Genomic DNA, 20,706 nt, shown 5'->3' on the forward strand with positions numbered 1-20,706 from the left:
TAGTCCTATGGCAAACTGCAGAGACACAGTAAGTGTTACTGACTTCCTATTTTACCTACTTATCTGGATTACATGAGGAAAGGAAAAACGGATGTTGTGGAGACAGGGGTATGGCTGTGTTCTCTCAGGTCCTGTATTATGGGTACTTATCTTCCAGTATTGTCAGCTGGATGGAAAAATAAGGAGTCATGAAAATAAGTGTTAGAAAAAGATTTGTGGGTGGGACTTTGCCCTTCTTTGGAAAGTCTGCTTGCCAGTTTATGTGAACCAAACCTGGGATAATATTTGTTCATCTGTTTTATTCACTGTAGTTTAGTTGTAGTTATCTACACTTTATACCATATTAGTAAATCTACTCCAGAATATTATATTAGAACAATGAAGCTTTAATTATAAGAGAACTTGCTCAACAACCTTATTAATAAATCTTTGCTCAGATATGGGGGGGACACTGCCAATTTTGGTGTGGATTAGCAAGGTTCTGCTTTAGTAATAATACTGAGTAGTCAACTAGAAATTTTAATCTTTAAAGTGCTTCTCAAGCATTAAATAATTAATCCCCATAACACTCCCATGAGATAGGCAAGTAAATATTACTATCCCTGTTATACAGTTGGGGGAAGCCTGGGTTAGACTATTCAGCTAGACTGGCCTGAATCCACTGGGAGTGTAATTGCCAAAGCAACGTTTAGGACTCAGTATTTTTGCATTTAAAAAGTGAGGTATTGCCTTCCTGGAAGCTCAAAGTCATTGCCAGAAAACTGAAAGTGTCATCTCATGTGTCCCTCTTTCTTTCAAGACTGTGTTTTCTATTTCTATATCAAGGGATAAAGGTCTGCATATCTTTTGAAACAGAAATTTGCTATAAGACAGAAATAACTATATTCACTCACTTATACATACACATCCACTGTTATTTAATAGAAGGATGTTCTACTTTTCTGCCAGCTGCTACATATTTATTAAATACTAAAAACATGTTTGTAAAGCAGGTTTTAATATTAATTTTTGCCCTTGAATAGTTTTTACCCATAGCAATAAAACATTCTAGAACATTTGGGAGCCCATATTCAAATTGCCTGATGGTTTTAGACCAATTTTATTAACCAGTATATTGGTTCATTTAGTCAGTATTTTTTTTTTCTTTTTACACACCACAGGTTCCTGAAATTAAGTTGGTATTGCTAGAAATAAGATGGTGGTATTGGAAATGCAGCAGGAATATGAATGAATGTTTGCAGTTCCACCAAGGTGGTCACAGGCAGAAAGGGCACTTTTCCAAAATGACTATTGATTTTTGCACTCACATCAGATAAATGATATATGGGGTAGTTCAAGTTTCAAATAACACCCAATCTCAGCTCTGGAGATTTATAAAATGAGCATTAAAAATGAGATGAACTGGATTATCTGATCAGTACTCTGAACAGATAGGAGTATCTGGCTTCAAAGCATAGGCCAAGGTGCTTTAGCCATTTATTAGACAAATGTAAAAGCTTCAGGCATTCTAATGAAACTAGAACAATCAGTTTGTAGCAGACTGCAAACTGGCATCTTCTGAAGGATACAACTGTATCCAAAGAATCACCCCACAGTATAAACTCCCAATTTTTAATCTATTTTTTGCAAATGTAAATGCAGTGGTCACTAGTAAGGGCTACCAAACCTGTGGTGCAAAGAAGCACAGGCATGTATCACTTGATCTGGAGGTACCTTTCAAACCAACTGCATCTCTCCTGTGGTATGTCTAAGGTCAAGTAAGCCTGATGATTCTCTTCCAGAAGTGATTATTTATACAAAAGGGAACAATTCCTTTGGGTGAGATGGGGTCTTATAACAGACTGCTCTATCATGTTATGGTAGGGCCTCTCCTAAGGCTTACTAGAATGGTCAATTTATCTGTTCTGCTTCAGGAAATTTTACTCCTTGCTTAGTACTCTAATGAATGGGAGCACAGCCACATTTTTGTTTTGGATAAGCCCCATCAAAATGGGCTCTTTAGGAAAATTCTTCCCCTCCAAACTCTTTCATTAAAAATAACTGAAATGGTGGCATTACAAACATATTTTCATTTGACATGACTGCTTTTTTATCAAGCAAGTATTTCAGTTTTGGTGTTGACCAGAACTGAAGTTCTTTTGATTTTCTGGATACATTATACTGAGAAAAAAATTCTGTTGCAACACTTCCTGCCAAATAAATGAGAATCATTCACAGCTGGGTGACTGCAAAACTAACTTTAGCTATATTTATAGAGCATTTGCATTTCTACTTATTTCAGGAAAAAGATTTATTTCCTGTTATGTTTTTCTCTAGGGGGAAAAATAAAGATGATGCCCAGAAAGTTGAGGGTATAAATATGTACAATTTGTGTTGGAACTGCAGTTCATTGAGCTGAACACTGGGACTTGTATCTAACCACTAACCTCTATCCTCTATCTAACCTCTCTGAGCTACGTTCAGTGAAGAACTAAACAGAGGTAAGGTGAGAATACAAGAAATGATGGAATTAACATTTCTATATGATGCAGGAACTTTGCAGCTAGGAGGTCTCTGATGGTGATGGTGACATACACACTTGAAATACATGGGAACATTTCCAAATAGCCTCTAGATGTGCCCAGCTCTGCAGCAGCAAAGCATAAGGATGTATCTGTGTTCAAAAAAAATCTTATTTATTGACACAGACTGGAAATAAACTCTTACTGGAAACATATTGGTTAGATTACCTGGATCTGCATGCACAAGACTGATAACTTAAGCCCAGTTTAATGCCTGGTTGCTGGGGGCAGAAATTCTGTGAGCATCATACTGGAGGAGCTGCTTCAAGTTCAAAGGCTGTAAGAACATCTCTGGATATTGCTCCCTTTCTATTTCCAATCTGTCTACTTCAGTGTGTGAGACTGTCCTTATAATTGTAGCAAGTGTAGTGCATTGTGCAAAGTCAGCAGCAGACAGAGCTGAATGCATCTGGACACTGCTGTGTTTTCTGTGATGACGGCAATCAATAGGAAAATAGAAAAAAACAAGTTTTTCTTTTCCTTTGCTTTCCAGGTATCATATCTGGGCCCTGACTCTGTATTACAAATTAGATGTATCTGAACAATCTGTGCAGTTGGATTTGATTCTCTGAAGAAAATTGCTGGAAATCAAGAGCAAAGAGTTTTGTGTAAATTCAGCATAACCACAGGGCTTAATAAATGACTATTGCCTTACAGCACACTTCAAAATGTGTCCAATTTTGCATTTGTTATTTCTTTAAGAGGCTGCATATAAATATTGTTTGAGATCAGTACCTGACTTCCACCTTCATATTGTTAATATTTTTCCAAGCCAAGTGCCATAAAAATGAGGAAAATTACGGCTTAAACCCAGAAGTTCAAGATTTTCTACTTGAAAAGTCATATTCAGAAGATAAATTTTTGTAATGAGAAAAAGTGGAAATATATCAGACCTATGCACTAGCAGCAGTATAACATGCAAAACTCATTATTATTTAGGATATTAAAATACATTTGTAGAACGCATAGCTGCTGTGATATCTTAGATAATCAGTTATGAAAGAAAAGTTGAATACTGTAGAAACTATTAAGTGAGCTAGCATGTAAGAAGAAGTTGGAAAATACTCTCTAAACAGTTGTGAGAAACAAAATGTATTAGAAAGATAATATACATGCAGAGTTTACAAACCGTGTCTTTAGGGTGGCCCAATAAGTAGAAATATGGGGACCCATGCTTGTCACTTTTCATGCACATGGAGAGACTGGAAGGTACCATTCCTAAAGGAAGGGGAGGAACAGCCTAGGACCAATCATTAGAATTAACAGAACCAGTGACATACAGACATTTTTACTATTGTTAGAGCAGAGAATTCTTAGTAAGTTTAGAACAACTGAGAGAAAAGCTTATTTGTAACAGGAAAGAAGTATTTCTGTAAAGCTAAGACAAATAGGCATGCTGTAAGTCTAAATATTAGTGGATTATTGAAACTACTGTACATATATATTCAGGACATAGATTCACCTGGTCTATGGATATGGAGTACATCTTGAGGTGCTTCCTGAAGGAGTCATAACAAATCAAAAGCAAAGGGTTTAATGCATTTAAGAACTGTGCCAATTTACTTGTAAGAAAAATCCTTGTATTGGTATCAACTCTGACATTTTTTGGGTTTTTTTGCTGGGGTGGTTTTGAAGAAAGATATGTTTCTTCAGAAATGACTTATTGCTAAATAACCTGTTGGTTTTGTCTCAACCAGCAATTTGCATATACTGACACTTTAATCTTCCTCCCTTAAACAGTTCAAACTGAATCTAAACTCTACTTCTGTAAAACCACCTGTGTGTAATGAACTCATGGGGTGAGCTGTGTACACAATTTGGCACTGTATGAAGAAACAGAGATTCCAAAAATACACAATGCACCCCCAGGACGTGTCTTCTAATAAAGCCAAACATAGCAGGGGAAGAGAGGGAAAGGGACCATCATTGTGTAGATCCATAAAGCACCAACCATCACCACCCAATGCAGATTCCTTGTTCTCCAAACCTCAGTGATTCCAGTTCCCACAGCTCTGTGTATCTGTTAGTGTCACATCATAGTGTGACCTAGAATGCTCAGGGCCAGATCCAGATGTCCAAGATAAGGCAATGGAAAAGTTTTCCAAAATCTCAGTGTAAATGGGCTGGAGTCTCTAAAATTTATAACTTCCTGCAGGAGCTCTTAAGCAACTTAAAACAAAGTGAAACTTAATAGAAACCTTATATCAAACCTGACAGATGATTTTGTAGTCCTAGAAGTAGGAACGGAAACAAATTAGTTTATTTATTATTAGTTGTGATGTTCCTTACAGGTTCCTTACCAGACAGAAAACAATTGGGGCAGGGCTGCCTTGCTGGAGGGATGGAATCCACCTAGAGGTGCTAACCTGCCTCAGCCTTCTCTACCTTTACACCCTGTTGGCAGTCATTTGATTATAAGACTCATTGCTTTCAGAAACTTCTAGGAACTTATATATTTTAATGTACTGCGAGTAATAAAATCTCCAGTCAGGAAAGGCCAGGAGCAGTTAGCCAGAAAAAACAAGCTGCCAGGACTGCTGGGACTGAGAGTGAAACACCACAGGCTTTCCTAGGAAATTTCCTCCAAACACACCTAGAGGAGGGACTAGGTGCTCCCACAAAGAACTGTAGTTTTCTGGGGCTGATCAGTCATTAGATGTAACCTGCTTTTTGCAGAACTCACAGCTGGATAGAGGGATTGATTTGTCAGCTTTACTTCCTCTTGAATGTTACCATTTTGGGATTTTGTGAACAGCTTTCCTGCATTTTGCCTTTGAGGATGATACTTTGTCCCAGTGTTTGGCTATGCAAAGTACATGTCCTTCTCATGGTGTTTCTATAGCTATGGCTGAGGCCTGAAATACATTAGCATCTGTAATGAGGCTCCCACGGTGTGAACAGACAGATTTTTAGAGCTGCTGCACACCCAGTAGCTCCTGCTGAAGTCAGTAACCACTTAGGTAGGTGCACATATGGGAAATTAAGCAGCCAGTACAAGAAATGTCTTGATCTGTCACTTTATTCACATTGTTTTTAATGCTGGTGGGAGAAGTGCTCAGTTCTGCAGTGATGACTCTGGGTTTTGTGTCCTGTGACATGAATGAAACCTCACACTTTCTGCAGCCAGACTTCCCCAGGCATTAAGTGCTTTTTGGGATCAGGATTCCCAGCAGTACTTTTAGTCTTTCTTGCACATTCATATGATTTCTTACTATGACTTGGTTGTCTGGAGCACTCAGCTGGCAGACTATTTCCTAAGAAACATGATGCTGATGTTCTTCGGGTTTGGATGAGCTGTGATAATTCACCTCCCATGGAAGCATGGTTTCTCTGGCTATCCTTATCCTCAGCAAACATGTTCTGAGATGCTGGGTGATAAAACACCTGTTTTCAACACGTCTTTTGTTGCACCCTGCTGTGAAATCAGCTTCAGTTTTGGAGCATTACTCATGTCTGAGCTCCTTCGCTTACATTCTGATGGTAGCGTGCCTGCTACAAGGGGATTTCTGCCTCTCAAATGGGCTGGGATCTTTGGCATTTGTTTTCAAGCAAAATCAGCAGCTGAATGGAGGTAAATCATGCATTTGCAGCACACTTTATTTCTTACCCTAGGTTTGAAGAGTGCTTCAGCTCAGCCAGAATTTTCCAAGAATGGAAATGGACAGATTTCCAGGCAGTATAAACTGACATAACTCATTCAGGAGATTTAGCACCCTCTCAGCAGCTCATTCTTTGTTTCTTCACTAAATGCTTTCTTCTTTTCAGTACACATTCTTTTCTTTCACAAATCACTTTCTTATTATTGATGAATTTTCCTTAACACTGCTTTTACAGATGTCAATCACATAATCATTCAAACACTGACATTTCTTGCACTTAAGTACATACCACCATATTTTGTACTAACAGAAACATTGCACTGGAGTTTAAAACACAAGGAAAATCAAGAAATTGAAGGCTGAAGACAATAATGTGACAGTCTTGGCTGGCTGGTTTAGGTAGCTCTAGATAAGTTTTCTCCTTTGTAGTGCTGTGAATCAGAGCGTTGCTGCTGTTGGAAAGGTCTTTACCACAGCATTACTAAACCTGACTTGGGAAGTCCCTGACCACTTTGCCCGTCAGGGACTGAGAGAGAATATCCAGGAGAGGACCCTGGTACACTTGTGCTATTGTTATATTTATCCCTACGCTTCTGCTGCACACCACCATTGTAGTCCCAATACCAGCTCTGTCCTCCAGCCTTGCATTTTTATACTCAGCTAAGTCTTATTTCCCACTGATGCTCTCCACAGCTGGACCCTGATGAGCATAAGAAATAGTTCTGACATGTACTTGCTTAAAAAAACCCCATGATTATTTCAGTAAAAAGAGCTCCAATTAGTCTTGTTACATCTCAGCTGTGAAATTCTGGTTGAAGGAAGAGGGAGTCACTAAATATTGATTATCTGCTGTCCTCAGGACCATTTTGTCCTCAAGCCTACTGCCACAATCTTCTCTGCATTCAGTTTTACATTTGGAAAAGATGTTTCTGGGGATCTCTGACAGATGTTCTTCACATCATGATGACTTAACCTTGAGATCTGGCCTGCTTGAGATGTGGCCTCCCATTTGAATTGGTTCTGTTTGTTAATTTCTGTTTCTAACTTCCTAGGCAGGCTGCCGTTGGAATTTAGGTGCGCCTTCTGTTTATTCTTGAACTACTTCTTACACCGTTGGGAAATGACCTAGGGAGGACTTTAATTATCTCAGTTAATTTCAACAGGCATCTCGTTTTGCTTCCATTCCCCCTCCAGACTGGATACAATTCTAACACTTCTCTGCCTGCATAAAGCACAGATTAAGAACTGCAGATGTGCAGATGTTATCCTTTGTTGTGATGCTTTCTTCAGGTTGTGTGTACACTATGAAGTAACTCCTGAACACTTTTACTCCTTTTTCAGTGCAGTAGGAAAAAGGGGCACTCAAGCACAGCTACTTAGCTCTCCTCCTGTGTGGAGCTGTAAACTGGAGATGCCGTTTGGAAAATGGTCTGATTAAAAAGCACTTCGTTGTAGCAACTTTTATTTCTCAGTAATCTGCATTTTTAAAAAACTGATTATTGTATTAATTGTAATATTACAGTATTACAAATGCCTTCCCAAATGGCAAGCTTGGCTTTAAACAACACTCTGAAGTCACCTTGTTGCTTTCGCTTAGCTCTAAACGCTGTGTCTGGATTTCTAGTGGGTTATATGTATTTTCTCTGCATCATCTTTGACCTACCTACCTTAGATTAAATTGTTTTCTGAGGAACCTGAGAACTGCTGGTATATAGTTCTGCTGTTTGAGAAGGATTACTACCACTGCATCAGTCCTGGCTGTTTGTTTGTTCTTTCATTGAAAATGATGCATCTCTCCCCATAAAACAGTTTTGGAGATGACCTGAATTTCTGTTTGAGGTCTCTCTGAATGGATTGCACACTAGTTAAAATTGATATTAAATGTCTTAGTATGATTTTATCAGAGCCCCTGAAAGCCAGTTTGGCTTTGTTTCTACTCACCAAAAGTATAAATCACTAACTACTATGAGATGAGTGGGCTATGGCCCATCTTTTCTGCCTTTATTCAGAAGCTCTTGAAAGTTGTAAAAAATGCAGCATACACTGTCCTGAGTATTGGTTTAGCCATAGAATTAGCTCTTGTTTAGAGAAGAAAATAGTGCAATTACCATGTGTATTGACAGCTGGGAAAGAATTGACATTCAGTGCAGCTGACTTTAACAGAGGTATTGAATTTATGTTGGCAACAAAGGCTCACCTGAACCTATAGTTAAGCCTAAGTATTTGAATTTTTATGTGACTGTAATTTCTGATTCTAATGGGAAGACATTCTGGAACTTCAAAAGTAAAAGTAAAAAAGTTTAATAGAGTTTTGGACCTCATAGCATAAAGAAGTTAATGACTTTTCATTAAGAAGTAGCCCTTTTCCTGAGAGATTTAAGGCCCAGAGGTCCACATCATAGAACTTATGTAAATATATGAAATTGTTATACCATACTATACAGTAAGCTCTGATTTCAGTTTTTAAAAAAAACTCTTCATCTTTGAAATTACCTTTGGATAATTTCTTTTAAATTTTTGTCATTTCAGTTATGAAATAAGGTTTCTATATTGTCTAAATGACTCATACTTTTTGAAATATTTAAAAAGTCACAGAAATCCCTCTGAAACAAAATATAAGAAGACTGGATCCTGTTTTTTCACCACAACAAGGAAAATGTCATGTTTTAAATTCAGAACTGGCTTCTAATTAATCATCCATGTATTTTGTCAGGGAGAATACAATGGGTGAAGTTGTCAAAGAAAGAAGTACATTCTGGACAATGCTTAGAGTTCCCACCTGAGCCACTCAATTGCATGACAACAAGATCATCTGCTGTGACTCAAAATGTGCAGAGAAGTACCAATAAGGAAGAAATTCCAATAAAGGAAGAAAAGGAGAGTTTATGGGCAAATCAGCAACTCCCAGCACGCTCAGAGATGTCCCCTAGGAGGTTTGTAGTGCTTCCTCCAGTGCACATCTTGGAAGCCACTGCCTGTGTTGGGAGGGCAGCAGATGACAGCGATGTACTCAATGTAAGTCCACCCTATACAGGTAAGCACTTAAGCCAATACTTAATGTGCTCCAGGAAATTACAATATATAAATATCTGCAACTGCTACTTAATTCAAAAGCAATAGAGTTAATTTACATAGAGTCATGCACATTTAAAAATGTAAAGATGAAAACCCACCATATTCTGGGACCTGGCCGGTTCCACGTTTCAACAACAGTCGCACTCTCCTGCCACCAGACTTGATTAGCTCTATTGCTCTGGCATGTGTCATGTCCCTTGTGCTTTCTCCATTGATTTCAATTATTTGATCTCCTACCTGTCAGGTAAGAAGAATATTGAGTCAGACAGAATTGCAGTAAAATGAGTGTTTCAGGAAGAGACATATTCAATGGATCACAGGTTACTTGAATGACAGACAGACACATCAAGGTAAATTTGTTCCTGTCTATCTGAGGAATATTACTGGCAGATCAAATAACCTCCAAAGTGGATTCTGAATATGGTATATCAAGTGCTGCTTGTCTTCTGCTGAAATCAGTGTGACGCCTTTGTAACTTGCTCACATCTTCTGCATATAAGAGGCTTTGTTGAATTGCTTGACATGGTGGAATCACCGGAACATTATCTGTGCTACTCTGTTACATGCAGTGTTGTGTGAGCCTGAGAAGAACTTTGTTATGCTCGCTGTTTTCATAGAGAAAAGAGAGGTTCAAAGCACAAATAGAAACTTCCATCATTTGACTTTCCAAACCTTGGTAGTAAAGTTTCACACCAAATTAAGAGTCATGATGAAGCACCTATTAAACAAAGAAAGGTTAGTGCTATGACAGAGGACAAGCAGGTTTGCTGGAGTTCAAAGAGCATACTTTGAACTATTTACCACAGGAGCTTTCTGCTGGGAGTGTGCACAGCCGGTGGCTGAACTGTCTAGTTAGAGCAGCTGAACTCCAGGGTTCTGATTATGGATTTCTGCCACTCATGTCCTGGCCAGATTTCTAGTTAGAGCTGGCTTAATTATTATTTTTCTGCTCTATTTCTACAGCAGTTAAATATGGCACTGATGTCTCCACATCCCATCCACCCCAACTTCCTTGGCTTTGCCTCCAGCCTGCACATTTTGGTTTTGGCTGGCTTTCCATGCTGGAAACCTTCTCCTTCAGTAGGGGAGCAGTTGCTTTCTGCTGTGCCTGGTCAGCACAGCTGAGAGCAACGTAGGGAGCAGCACGGCACAGCCTGCTGCGCTACCCCTTTGTGAGAGCCTTGAACAAGCAACACAGTGAGGTGACACGTGAGCCTTGTGTTAGCAGCACCACAGCCTTTGGAATTTGTGTCTTGCAGAAGCCTCCTAGCCCCCTTGGAAGGGCAACCTTAGTGAAACCCAGAAGGAGGGATGATCTGGTGCTGGTAGAGGTGCAGGTCCGAGTGATGGGCAGACAAGAGTAGGGCATGAGGGTCCCATATGAGTGGGTCAGCACACTCATTTGTCAGTGCCAGAGGAACACATTTGTTCAGCAGGATCTTACCTGCCTCACTCTTCACCTACAGCTTCATCACAGTGTGTTTGCACCACACTAAAACAACAACGCCTACACATCCTAGAGAGGAAATCATACAGACTTCAAGGTCTTTCTTTCCCTCTTACAAGACTGTCTCAACAAAACCAGCTCTTAGCTGGCCTTGGACACTGAAATATCTTCTATTTTGTATGTTTTCTTTGCTACAATTGTACTTCTGTCAGCTCAAAGTGTAATCCTTCAGAGGATTTCCTTCTTGCCTGAGTTTGAAATATAGTATTTACCAAATAAATGTGCACAATATGAAATGTCAACACATCTCCTAGCATCAAAGAAAACTGGAAAGGATGTCAAGAAGTTATCTAGTCCTTACTTTTGCTCAGAGACAGAAAGAATGCTAGTAGAAGTACTATGGCAGTGTCTCAATAGGAATTAATAGAATTCATATTTGTCAAGAGGAGCTGCATTGTCCCAGGATCCTGTATGCAATTTATGCTGATACTTTGTGTAACTAAAAAGCCATTGATCCAAATAAAACCTATTAGCTTTGCTATTACACTGTGTAATTGCTGCAGTGGGGAAAAAAAAATCAGAATTATTTTATGCAGGATAATTTTTGCAGTGCAAATTTCTTCCTCAGCTGATTTTCTCACTTATAAAGAATGCATTTGGTTGTACCACGCAGTGCAAAATTTAAAATATTTCTGACAGCCTTCAGGCCACACTGACACACAACACAGGTGCTCTCTGGATCATGGTGAGATCTCCCCCAGGTCTGGCCACACAGGGCTCTCTGCATCCCCTAGACTTTTGGAGAATGTAGTTGGTTCACACACTTGGAGCAAAAAGAGAAAGTCTGTGTTATCACTCCTGTAACACAGACAGAAGATGCATTTGTAGTATCCCCACAAGGATATCAGTCAGGCCAAATACAGACAAAATTCAATGATTTTGGGAAAACCTGTTTCTAAATGTCATGAAACAATTAAACCCCATAGAAATCCTGTAAAAGTAAAGTCAGATTTTCAGAATGCTTGAGGACAGCTCTTTCTTTTTGTGGTACATTGCCTGGGTAGACCATATTTTGCAGAAGGTATTTAAAATGTTCTTGTTAGCATGTCTAGAGAGAAGTGCCAGATTAGATCAAATGAAAGAGGTGTTTTTAACACTCCTTGATGAATAGCTTTTAAAATTAGTACTGAAAGCTGCATAGAGAATGTACAGTCCTTCAAATAAAATCCTCTGCACTCCAGAACAGACAGACAGAAAGATTTTAATACAGTTTAATATGTAAAAAGGTTAAGTTAATGTCACATTTTTCCCTTGCTGTTTTCCTTCCTTCTGTTTTCACTGGTCACTATGCAGGAACTATCTTGTACTAATGAAACCTTTTCTGTCTTTCTGTGGATTCACAACTTTTTTCTCTGTAGGCAGCACGTAGCTCATTTGGTATTTTCTTTCATTATAAAATATTGTAGTTGATTTGATATTTCCTTTTCTTATAAAATATTATGTGCAAATAACTTGAGAAAGCTTAAAAAAAAGGCTAGCATCTTGGTTATGTGACTGAAGGAGGGGAGAGAAACACGTTTGCAAAAATTAGGTGCTCTGAAATCTACATCAGAAAGGGTGAGACCAGAGGTATAATGAATAGTTGCAGGAGCAATGGGTGAATTGTGTTCCTTGCTTTTTTGTTTTGTGGCTGACTGATGTACAGCTGAATTATACTGCCTTTGCAGCACAAGCCCAGCTCTGATTAGATGAGAAAACAACAAAGAAAAGTTGTCAATACTCCTACCTCGAGAAAAGCTTCAATTAGACTTTGCACTCATATCTGGAAATTCACACAAAAGAGAAAACCTTGGCTGAGGAGTGGCTCCCCATGTGTCAGTAAGGTAGAATTCTTGTTTTTTTCCTGCAGTAAAACCTTGATAACCTTCCTTTCCCTCCATGATGTAGATTTTCTTATGGTTGATATGGGACAAAACCCTGCTTTCTCTTTGTCCAGGCATTCAAATATGCTTTCTCCCTCAACTTTTCTATTATGGAATCAATTTTTAGATTTGTGGAGCTATTTCTATCTTTTCTAAATCCAGTGATTTTTAAAGAGAATCTTAGATATACCCGCATATTGAAGATACACCAAGGTGAGGCCAGAGGTAATTGCAAGCATAAAATCAGTGTCTGTTACATGAGATCCTGATTTCTCTTTTTAGGATCAAAAGATGATTCCTGCAGTTTATACCACACAGCATTTCTCTACACTTCTGGATCCTTCCATGTCTGTTCACAGTGTCTAAACTGAAGATATTATGAAGGTAGAACAGATAAAAATTATATCATTCTTTCCACATTTACTAATAATAATGTTCACAGAACAAATTCCTTGCCTTTTTGTAATACATCAGATTTGCAACCCGTGGTCAGTTTGGATTCTGAGCAGTTACCTCACATTTACCATGGTGCATCTGATTTCTCTGCCCTAAACTGAGCACTTGCACCTCTGTGACTTTTATCAGATTGAATGCTTTAGTATGAAATTTTTATTTTGAAACAGTCTGTTTCTCAAAGTCTTTTTAAACTCCCTATGGATAGTGACATACTGGCATCAGCAAATTTATTTTATTAATTATCAGTAGGTCTCCAATTATTAATGGAATATTGAACTGAGCTGGTTTCATTCCAGACACCTCAGAACTACATTTGTAATTACTATTAAGGAGCAAATCATTCAGAGCAGCCTTTGAGAGGAGTTATTGTCAGTAACCATGTTAAAAGAGATTCCACCTAGGGCCTCAACCTTTTAATGTGAATTTCATAGAAGGTAGTGTTGAACGGTTAAAGGAAGATTGTACATTCCCCTCCTTCTTTTTCCACATAGAAATAAGAATGAAAATCAGACATAAGAAAGAAAAATTAGTCTGGTGTGACAAGATTTACTTTCCACAAGTCACATGCCAGTGAACCTGACTTTTTGTTAACTTGTCACAGATTATTTCTGAGCATAAAAATTAAAGGAAATTTTCTTTATTTGACTTTAAAAATAACTTTAAAAATTTTCTTTATTTGACTTTAAAAATTAACTTTCTTGTGCTCCATGAATTCTTAGACATAATTGCTAACAATCTATAAATTTACTTACTTTAGTCATTGAGCATACATGAACATCAATAAGTTCTGCAAACTTGATTCTAACTATGCTTTAAGCAGTTTTCTCGTTATTCTGATTTATACTCATTTCTTTGTTTATGTTTTTGTGAACATCTCAATGGAGACTGATACAGAGAAAACACTGAATATTTCAGCCATCTCCACATTCTCATCAGGCAGTAGAATCTCTTTTTTCCCAGTTCTTCTTGTTCCTTTAAGCACGTGAAACAGACAGATGTACCCTTTCCCATCCCAACAGGCAAGCCCTGCATGTGGGACACTCCCCAGGCTGGCATCAGCTCTGGTTTTTAACCTTCCTGGTGGTCTTCAGCAAAGACTACAAAGCAGGAGTAATCTACCTCTATGTCCTCCAGGTGTTCTCAGCAGCTTAAGCTTAATACAGCCCAAGCTGTATTTATTCTGAAGAAACCTAATCTTTGCAGCAATGAATCTGGAAATTTTATACACATTGATTTTGCATTGTGTTTCTTTCTTCCTGAAGAATATGGCCACTGCTGAGTTTCTGTGCTGTTTGGGAAAAATGCCTACCCAAATGCACCGGTTCTCCTCCTAACCCAATGCCACTTGGTAAGCAGAAGGCTCCTCTATTATATTCTTACATGTGCAAGCACAAAGTAAACCCTGAATGCTTCACCCCCTTAATGTTTTGAAATTTGTTTCAATGCAATTATGAAGGTAATTTTTGTGTATGGAAAGTGTTTCTTTACAAAATCTGTTTCAGTTCAAGTTAATTCAGATGCGCCATCCATGTGTAAGAACAACTGAGCTATAAAATTGGGCAACATGTTTCCGGCAATAATGAGAAGATAATATTCCTAAGGAATGTTTAAGTAACATCACTATTGATAGGTTAATTGGAAAGAAAATTGTAAAGCTTCTCCGAGTCATTAGAATAAAGTGCCTCAAATATATGTGGGTTTATCTGCAGAGCCTTTGTTCTGGCCATATTTTAAAGCAATTATTACTGGTCTTGTTAAAAAAAAGCCAACCATACACACAAACAGAGTTTCAGAAACAGGGTGAACCAGAAGGGAAACATATATAGCTTTAATGTAATAAAGAGGTTTTTCCTTGCTTGAGTGTGCTTTTAAACTACAGATGAGAGCCTTGTGTACGTTTGCCTCTGTTGGAGTGTAAGGAACAGTCTCTAAGCAGGTGTATGGTTCCCAGTTGCATGAAATTAAATTAAATGTGTATGCACATTTTCACTCTATGTTAAATCTAATGATAAAAGCAGCCTCAAGTGATTTGTGTGGAGGGCATTGCTATCTGTCATTTTATTAATGCATTTTATAATTAAACCTCAGGAAAGAGAAAAATCACATTTAATTATTTTTATATGGGCATTCTATTTTTATAACTGAAATACTTTTACATGTTATTTGTTGTGGTTGTTATTGTCAGTTGGTCCAAAAGGCTGAAAAATTATCTGTACTTGGAGACCAAAAGGCAATTCCAGAGTATCTATTTTGGTGAATTTCCAAGTACTGTCAAGCTCTAGTATCATTGCCTGGAGTTATGCACAGGCTGGATATGTGCTGTGCAAATCAACTCCCAGCAGAGAATGTGTGCTGCCTGGAAATCCCAGGTGTAATATGCAGCCTGAGCAAAGCTGTGGGGCTTTGGCAATCTTGGACTCCCTCCAGCGCATTTTAGGTATGTGAGCTTGGATGTCTCAGCAGGAGACATGGTATTTCTCCTTGGGGGAACTACAATAACATGTCCCATGCTACTTTTGAACCAACCACATAAAATTTGGAATGAAAAAGTCTTTTTTTCTGTGCCCAACCAGCTATTTAAGCAGCTGGGGCTTCTTACCCCTGGAAATGCCAGGCCCTTTGTTCCCACAGAGAGGTGGTCTTGACTCCTGCCCAAAAGAACGGGGAAAGAAGGGACATAGGACATGGTGCAGAGCAAGAAAAGGCCTTCACACCACTCCTCAGCAGGAGCTCTAGCTTTTTTCTTTTTACTTTTTCACCTTTACCTGAGAGAGAAAGAAATGGTAGTGCTATTTGAGAAAGAGAGCTCGGAAAGCAGAAAAATGTGCATGCCTGATTGTCTGCAAAGAGTGGGGAGTGCAAGAGGGAAAAGTGGAGTTTTCAGTCATGAAAAGACAGCAAAGTGGATTTCTGGTACTACAGCACACTTGATGCCTTTCACAACATTGCTGCAAAATAATCCATGTATATGTGAAATAAAGCCTCAAAGAGAAAAGGAAAAAGCATTGCCTTACTGTATTTGATACACTATTACTTTTTCAAAACAGAGGTAGGATAACTCATTGTAGCATAATGTAATATTAATAACATCTACTTCACCATTACAGTCAGGGATGGGAACCAATAGAGACTATGAAAAGAAAAAGAAAAGTTTCTGGTATCTTCTTGGTGGTCTCAGGCAGTTCTTATCAGGCAAAAACAAAGCAAATTCAAGGTCTGACAAGCTGATTTTATAGATCCTACAGAGAAACCTGAGAATGGAGATTCCTTCATCCAAAGTTGCATCTACACAGCAAAAGAGAAAAGAGCATAAACTCCAACAAGATAAAGATGAAACTACAAAAAGATTTTGAGGAGGAAAAATGCTGAAATTAAGCTCTAAGAAGACATTTTCAAGCATACCATAGGCATGGAGTCTGTCAGATCTCAAAAGATAGTTTGGGCACAAGGTAGAAAAGACTGCAGAAAACAGATTAATTCTTTTCTTCAATTTTCACTGAAGAGGAGGGCAGCAAAACTCCTGCAGAGGGTCTGCTCACTGCAGGGTTGAGTGAGGAACTGACTCCAACAGCAGGGTCCGTGGCAAAGATTTTATAACAGACCGATGAAACGGATAGTGAGACACCACCAGAAGCAGATGACTTTTATCCTCAGTTCTAAAGGAATTTGGATATGAAGCTGTTCAGCTGGTAGCTATAGGATACTGCTTAAGTCAGTAAATTGCTGAATTTCAAAGGAATGGGAAGTGGCAAGTGTGACACCAGTCTTTAAGAATGGTCATGGAAAGTAACCAAGTGAGTCTCATGTTCAATTGAGCAGATGTAAGGAAGCAATAAGGATGGTGAGGCTTAGCTGGCACATGGATAATGATGATATAGTGGGAAAGGGTCAGTGTGGCTATTGTAGAGGGAAGCCATTCCTCACAGATCTATTGCAGGTCACTGGAGCTCTCAATGACTATATAGATTAATGTGATCTGGTTAGTATACTGACATTTTCAGAAAGCTTTTAATAGTAAAGTCTTCAATAGAGGCTCTGCTGTGGGATGAAAAAGAATTGGGTCTTCTAAGCAGGAGATTAAATTCTAGGGGAAAAATGCTTTAAATAAGTGGTCAATTTTCACAATCAAAAGACTTTACCACAGTGATTATTCTGTTCAGCACACTTGCAAATGGTGTGGGGAAGAGGTGATAGGATTTGCAGACAGCACATTACCATGCAGTATTCTAATATCTAGACTTAAAATCTCTAAAAAAAGATGGCGCAGTCCTGTGTCCTAAAGCACATGAAGTCCAGTGGTGCTGAGTGCTAAGCACCAAGTATAGTACATGTGGAAAATGATGTACTCCATCACTCTAAAGCAACCATCACTGCTGAAAACACAGATCCTGCTGTCCTTGTGCTTAGCTCAGTATGCTGAAAATGTCAGCACAGCCAAAAACCCAAACAGAATACCAGCTGTTAGGGGGAAAGAGAAGAATAAAGGAGAAGCCATTGCTGTGTCATTTATGAGCACCAATATCCTGAAAACTGCAAATTGTTCTGGTGCTTCCACCTCCAGATGAATGTGATACATTCAGAAATGGTTTGGAGGAGGCCAGTGAGGCTGGTCAGGGGTAAAGAACAGTTCCCTTTTGATGCAAGGTGAAATAGACTGATCAGGTTCAGTACATGATATAGATCAATAGAATAAAGAATGATATGCACAATGATGAAGTAAGGCTATTATATTGTAACTACAAACAAAAAAAGGAGATTTTTCCAAACAGTGCAGGCACTTTAACTTGGAATCCATTGACATATTATATCTGGAATGTCAAAAGCATGAGTACATTCAAATAAGTGGTTAAAAATAGGCCTAACGCTGAGTTCTAGCATAGAAAAATATATAAACTCCTGACTGACAGTGTCTTGGATGTTATATGCAGTGAAGAATCATTTCATACTTGTCCTACATTTCTTTTCTAAGCATCCTTTACTTGTCCTTGTAGGAATGAGGATACTAGGCTGGTGGGCCATAGCAATGGGCCTCATATCTATCCTTTTACCCTTAGAGATGACCTCTCCCAGTTTCCACTTGTCATGATTCGGGAAAACACAGAAGAGAAGTCAATGCCTATGTCACTCTTGTTGCTGGACAAATTGTTTTAATTAACAGAGCAGCATCATGTGGTGTGCTCATTTGTTTTCTAACACTTGATTCTTAATTTTTAAGTTAGGGTTAATTAATTTTTTAGACCTGAAAACCTTCATAAATATTCCATAAACTCAGATTTAAATAAGATGCCTGCCAACTAAGTATTTTAGTCTTAAAATTTAATACTTAACTATTTTTATCATGATTATTAACTTGTTTTTTTTTTCACAGCTGGCTTGAAAGATTTTGCTACTAGGCATAGAGTTAGAAGGATGCTTTGAATGTGCCAAACTGGATACATTTTTGTAAGAAGGATTTTAATTAAGTGTGTGAGAGGAATACTCTTTATCCTTATCTTTCTGCAAACAAATTCTTAAAAACACACACAGATTTTTGGAGAAATGCTGAATAATAGTTTACCTACAGTTAATTCGCTCTTGATTTATTAAGCTTTTATTCTGTCAAAATATATTCAGGATCCCCAAGGGCCTCGGTTTGCATTTCTCTGTTGTGCAGACAGTAGAATGTTGATCAGCTTTATGTCTGCATGTCAGTATATTCTTCCTTGAGTTCTGCCAATTACACTAACCCAGAACTGAGCTCCTCTTGCCACAGGCTGGCATCCAGCTCACATGCTTGAGTATCCCAGTTGAATTCTCTGAGCTTAGATCAATCACACCTAGTCTCTCCACAAGTGAGGTTGGGCAGAGATGTATGTAGTAGGGAATTGGAGTGTGAGTTAGATTACCCCAAAGGGACATCCAGTTCAGTGGGAAAGCATAGCTAACATCTTCCTGTACTGTTTAGATGGATCACAAATCACAGAATAAATGGATGGGACTAAGAATGTCTTTGTCTTTTTGTTCCATTGAAATGACAGTGTTGACATTTACTGAATGCTTATTATGAAGGTAAGATTTATATCACTGCAGAAAGTAAGCCAGGTATGCTGCAGGTTTTAAGAGTAAGTGCTACTTATGTAGAAAAGATGGGCTGGCTAACTAGCATGAATCACTCTGTGGGCATTTGTCTTCCAGATGTGTGCACAAAACCTTAGTCAAGCTGCTGCTGGTGGAGTACTGTATTTTCCTGGAGTGTACTTCTGTCCCTGATGTGTGGGATTATTCCAAATATTAGTATTATATAAATTCCAAATTTTCAGAGCCTTCTCAAGCCCTCACTCATATCAAGGGTTCAGCAGCTGAGTCCCTGCTGTGCCAGCACACCACATGGAGAAGACCTTTCTGTCTCTTAGGACATATCACTGCTTCCTCTACCTTTGTGTTTGCTGTGATTAGAGTAGACTTGCAAAGAGGCTTCCCAGCAGCAATATCCACTTTCCTCCAATATTCTGAACATAAGATTTCACTGCTTTTTAGGACCTGGAGAACCTGAGGATTTTCATGAGTCACTCAGCAGTATGTCAGTCTTGTTCCTTCTTTTCAATCTAAAATAGGATTCTGAAGTATGCCATATCAGAAATTAAAGATTAAACTGGTAAATCCTTCATTCATTTTTGGATGCTGGAATTGCCTAAAATGTTTATAAAAACTCATGACTGAGCAAGCTATTCCTTCATTCTTCCTGTTTTCTTGCTGCAGTTTTCTTGATTGGATAAAGAAATGTCTGTATCTGTCACCTACTCTCTTTACTGTGTGAAAACTGTTTCTCTCTATTTTCAATGCTTTTTGCTCTAATCACTCTCAAGCTGAGCTGAGCTACTTGCTAACTGTACGTACTGATTGCAATCTTAGGTATTTTCCACTACAGACTGTAGGAAATCATCCTTTAATATGGGACCAATCACTGGTGGAGCATCCCAAATAGATTCTCTGTTCTTCATTAACAAGAAATCTCAGAGAGGCTCTACTTAAGTAAGGAGTCAGTGGAGATCATGGTGCCTGCATGGCAAAGTGATGTCAAGGATTTCCATTTACTGTAGAGTAACAAATTGTTCATTCTTTTAAGCTTTGATTTGATTTGATGGTCACTGACAGAAAACAATCAATCCTGTTGATGATCAGTGATCAGTGATTTTTTCATATTTTCCCATTTTCCATATTCCTTTAGCAACAGGATCACAAACAGCTGAGATAACCCTGCAAAGACTTGGTTCTGGATGGACTGAAGAAATACAACACTAATGTATAGAGACCACAATCACAAATGCTAGAAGGTTCCTATGTATGAAACTACAGGATCTGCATGTCGTTTCTGGTAGAAAATTTGGTTGTGCAGTAGGAATCTAACAAAATGGTATGTGGTAGTCCAGGCATTTCTGTTGGATTTTGTCACCTCTGAGATGCAAGACAACAGCAACTGAAAAATAATTTTAAAAAAGAATGAGGATATTTTGCACATGTTAATATGGACTTATAAAAAGTATCTATGGAAGCTGTATTACATCTGAGCCTCAGAAAGGGAATGATTCCTTATTTGGTGGAAACAGATGTCTGCTCTACTAAGAACCTAAAAATCAAGGGCTGAAAAAAAGGGATACAGTGATTGA

At 38.5% G+C, this 20,706-nt stretch overlaps 1 protein-coding gene across 1 annotated transcript in view; it reads right to left on the minus strand.

Moving 5' to 3' along the window:
* The window catches only part of MAGI2 (membrane associated guanylate kinase, WW and PDZ domain containing 2), a 700,150-nt gene that overhangs the window by 13,737 nt on the left and 665,707 nt on the right, over positions 1-20,706 (minus strand). Inside the window, exon 22 of the mRNA XM_053942436.1 lies at positions 9,334-9,472. Coding sequence (XP_053798411.1) covers positions 9,334-9,472 — 139 coding nt within the window. The remainder of the gene's footprint in view (positions 1-9,333; positions 9,473-20,706) is intronic.

This window comes from Vidua chalybeata, chromosome 5 (assembly GCF_026979565.1).
Source record: "Vidua chalybeata isolate OUT-0048 chromosome 5, bVidCha1 merged haplotype, whole genome shotgun sequence".
NCBI classification, from domain to species: Eukaryota; Metazoa; Chordata; class Aves; order Passeriformes; family Viduidae; genus Vidua; species Vidua chalybeata.